This window comes from Acyrthosiphon pisum, chromosome A2, assembly GCF_005508785.2.
Source record: "Acyrthosiphon pisum isolate AL4f chromosome A2, pea_aphid_22Mar2018_4r6ur, whole genome shotgun sequence".
NCBI lineage: Eukaryota > Metazoa > Arthropoda > Insecta > Hemiptera > Aphididae > Acyrthosiphon > Acyrthosiphon pisum.
The window spans coordinates 925,768-930,078 of NC_042495.1; the positions used below are offsets into that span (position 1 = coordinate 925,768).

Sequence of the window (4,311 nt, forward strand, 5' to 3'; positions counted from 1 at the left end):
TTTCAAGAGTGAGGAGGGGGTCATTCATTTTATTTACACACGGGCCCAAATTAGTGTAGTAATTTAAATATACTACGTAAAGTTTTCAAGGTATTCGTTTAGTATGTGACCTACCGGTTGAAAATCGAATTTAGTATGTGACCTACCTGTATTAGTGGGTTTAGTGTGTGACCTACCAAGACGATTATCTATATTATAGGTATAGACAATCTATGCTTGCTTATCTTTATAGTTATATTATATTATATTTACTGGTTTATACCAATAGATATTTTGTCATTCTAACATTATCGACAATATTGTCAGTACCTGTTCTGTCGTCAATCAGATATCGCGTGTTTAAAACTTTAAAATGTTGGCAGATGAATGGAGAGCATATTCTTGTTTAAAAAATATAGGCTATGATCATAGAACTGTAAACCATTCAAAAAATTTTGTTGATCCAACTACTGGAGCTCACACACAAGCAATTGAATGTTCATAGGGAGTATTAACGAATACCGTTTACCGCCCCGAAGCAAAACAGGCGGCATATAGTCGGTTGATAAGGAATACATAAACATTATTACAATGTAGTATTGTAGTGTGTACATTACATTTACATATACCATCGATAACGGCCTGATTTATTGAATTATTAGGTACGTTATATTTGTATATACCATTTTTAAACATTGGGAGACCAAAAAAAAATGTTCAAAACACATAAATTAACGTAATATGTAAAAAAACTATAGAAATAGTCAGTAATTTCTTGATATCGGAAAATCTTGTTCAACCGATGTCTCCATACGCCATGTATATTTTATATTATTTTAACATCAATAATGATTAAATTGTATTTAAATTAATTATCGGACCGGTAGGTCACGCATATAAAACGATCACCCTATATGGTAGGTCACATACTAAACGAATGTGTGTATAATTTTTTTAATTAATTTTGAATAACACCCCCCCCCCCCCTTGATGAAATTTCATCTATTCTGTTCTGTGGCATAGACTAGAGACACCGTTCGTCACTTCGTCCGTTCGTGTGACGTGTGGTACAAGTTATCAATTAAATATTTCATATCAATATCATAAATTATTTGAAAAATGTCAAATCAATAATCACAATATTATAATATTTAAATCCATGATCCATTATGCATAACACGGACCACGAACGTATAATAGTACTACACTACTACCTGTACTACTACCCGACTACAACACCGTAGTAGTCCGTGATGCACATGATATAAACAACATGGTATGATCGCAAAAGTCTAGATTTGGTCCAAGTCCGCGCATTACGTCACTTGTTTACCCGTATTATCATAATATTGTCATTAAATGACAAAATAAAGGGGGAGAAATTCAAATTCACATAACATTATTAGTCGCAACATGGCGGCGTAGCATACCTGTATCTATAGTGCCCTATTATTACTAAACACTACAATACGTCACGTGCTTACCGAATGATATGACCGTCAAAAAGTTACGATCATACCTTTTTATATTATGGTGATGCATAGCAAAAGCTATACAATAGTACTTAGAAACTTACATACATAAAAAACTTTGAATAAATTATAACGGACGTCGTCCGTTGTCATATTCATATCATATCTATATATTTATCCATGCCGTGGACTCCATCGAGTCTGTGATTATTATGTGCCGTGATAACCATAAAACAACCTAACCAATGATACCACCGGCAGGCCATATAAGCTGTATAATGTATCTGATTTCACTTTTCACTAGTCACTACTTAAATCGCGCATTCGTGATTTTCAGAGTTTTTCACAGCGGGGTTGCTTAATGCTTTGGATTGATTATTGGTTCATGTAAAAATTCAAACTTAGGTATTTTTTTTAGTAATTTACTATTAAATACAAAAGTCAATATTGTTTTTATTACATAAATGTACAATATGTTTAATTAAAATATATTATAGTATTTTAACAGTTTTACACAGTTAAACAGTTATTTTTACAAAATAACAAAACATTAATATTTTCTGTTTAAAATATCTAAAATGGCGGTTCCATGTATACAGGTAACTATTACCACAGAATAGATTAATCTATTCAGTGCTATTACTATCACCTAACAATCATAAATCTTTTAGATTTTACAAATAACTATATTGTGCTATTTATTCCAGGTTGAGAAATGTGAAAAGTGTTTGAACTATTATCCTATTAAATCTGTTCATCAATGTATGCATGTTACGGTTGAAGAGCCTAGTAATAATATTATTATTAACTAAAGTCATAAGATTGTTTCATATTAGGTAGATTTTAAGGAAGGCGATATTTTGTCATATGCTTAGTGTCTTGGAATGTAAACTATAGTATAGATTAAATATATTTAATCAATGACTATAGGTACATTATTCGTGTACCACGCTACATGGAGATTTCATCACTAAACAATGATATTATGGAAAACAACCTTTAAACCAAACTTGATGCCCGTAAACAATAAACATTTTAAAATAAGATCCTATTATGTATTTTGTTTTTTATATTTTTATTAGGAAAATTAAAAAAAATTTTACCGGCAGTGTGTATTGGAGATAAAGTACAACCATTTATAAATCTTAGTGATTTTGACAGAGATCAAAATAAAGTAAATGACAAAATAACTTTGTGTTTAATAAACGCTATTAAAGCTCGTCGTCCATTGTTTGATCATACAATACCTTTATCAGAAAGAAGTGAATCAATTAAAAATAAACTATGGAATGAAGTATATGATGAACTACAAGGTATACTCAACAATTTTATTTTACCTTTATAAAAATTAAATAAATAGACAAAAATAAATTTATGTTACATAAAACATTCACATATTTTAATATACTCTTAATATTAGACAATTTATTATATATAATACCGTAAACAGGGTAATATGTTTAAATGTTGCAGGTCAGATTACCACTGATGAATTAAAAAAAAAATGGAAATACCTAAAAGAAAAATATGTACGTGAAAGACAAAAGGCAAAAAAAAGTGATCCTAAAGGAGGTAGAAGAACAAAATGGTTACATTACGTTCAACTGTCATTTTTAGAAGAAGTTTTAACACAATGCCATGACAAAAAGTAGCTATTCCATTTCCTAAAACCTATAAATAATTACCAATGTTCTTAAATTTTTAATCCAAATATCATTATTATTGCTAGTAATTTAAATTTAAATTCAAACAACCATTCTGAAGACTCTCCTCAAAGTTTAACTACTGCTAAAGAGCAAAAAAGAAAAGAAAGTATGCACATTTGATATAGTTTTTTATTATAACACTCAATTATATTTAATACTTTTTATTTTTTACAATACCAAATTTATTATTAATAATATTTTTACTTATAAATAAGTGTTTTATTTTTGTACCTATATAATATTATAAATATTAGCTTAAAAGTATTTATATTAAAACAATAACAATTTTATCCCTTTAGAAAATAACTACAAAAGACGCTTGCTAAATGAACATACAATTTCAAGGCCTACATTACCAACAAGACTAAATGAAGAACCACATGATTCTGATGTCGCCTTTGGAAAATACATAGTAGCATTAATGAAAGATATACCAATAAAAAAGAGAAAAAAGTTACAATATCAATTTATAGCATCTCTTATATCTGCTCAGGATCCAGAGTGATGCACTTTCTTCACAATTTTTATAACACATGTACAGGCACATATACATATTAATTATTTTTATTTGTGAATGTTGTTTTAATTTTTATAAATAATATTTTAAGTTTATATGTATTAAACATTTTTTTTGTAAAAACAATGTCTAAATGAAGAGTTTCATATTAAAATGTTTGTTCCCGCAATTCCACATACCGATACCGCAATAATTTATTGTTTGTAATAGATTATTATATTCTAATTTTAAAGTACCGTAGAAGTGGCTTACTTAGGGCATCTGCTTAACTTTGGGCACAAATGTCATTTTGGCTTATTGTCGCTATTTCCTGATTTGTTATCACTATAAGATCATTTTTGATACGGATAATTAATCAACACAATATTTGCAAAGTCTAGAACACATCAAAGTCGTTGGAAGTTTAAGGGAAGTTAACTATATCTTCATATTTAAAAAGTAGAACTTTACTAACAGCTTTAACAGCATAAAATCAACTACGATTTACTCGTGTAATAATCGACTTGACCTAAATATTGTTAAGAAACTTATTTATTCTCTACATCTGTATTAGAGATTAAAAAAAAAATCATCATCATATATACCTATCAAATATTTTTAAAGTTATCGATGTTTTTTCGTTTTAAGCTTAACTTGG

General features: G+C 28.6%; 1 protein-coding gene across 1 annotated transcript; it reads left to right on the forward strand.

Moving 5' to 3' along the window:
* Positions 1-1,670: 1,670 nt before the first annotated feature.
* LOC100167001 lies at positions 1,671-3,765 on the forward strand. The gene is made up of 6 exons (XM_001952058.5): positions 1,671-2,050; positions 2,159-2,240; positions 2,534-2,764; positions 2,925-3,099; positions 3,181-3,263; positions 3,457-3,765. The coding sequence occupies exons 1-6, from the start codon at positions 2,030-2,032 to the stop codon at positions 3,660-3,662; spliced, it is 798 nt and encodes a 265-aa protein (XP_001952093.1). The 5' UTR covers positions 1,671-2,029; the 3' UTR covers positions 3,663-3,765.
* Positions 3,766-4,311: the final 546 nt, after the last annotated feature.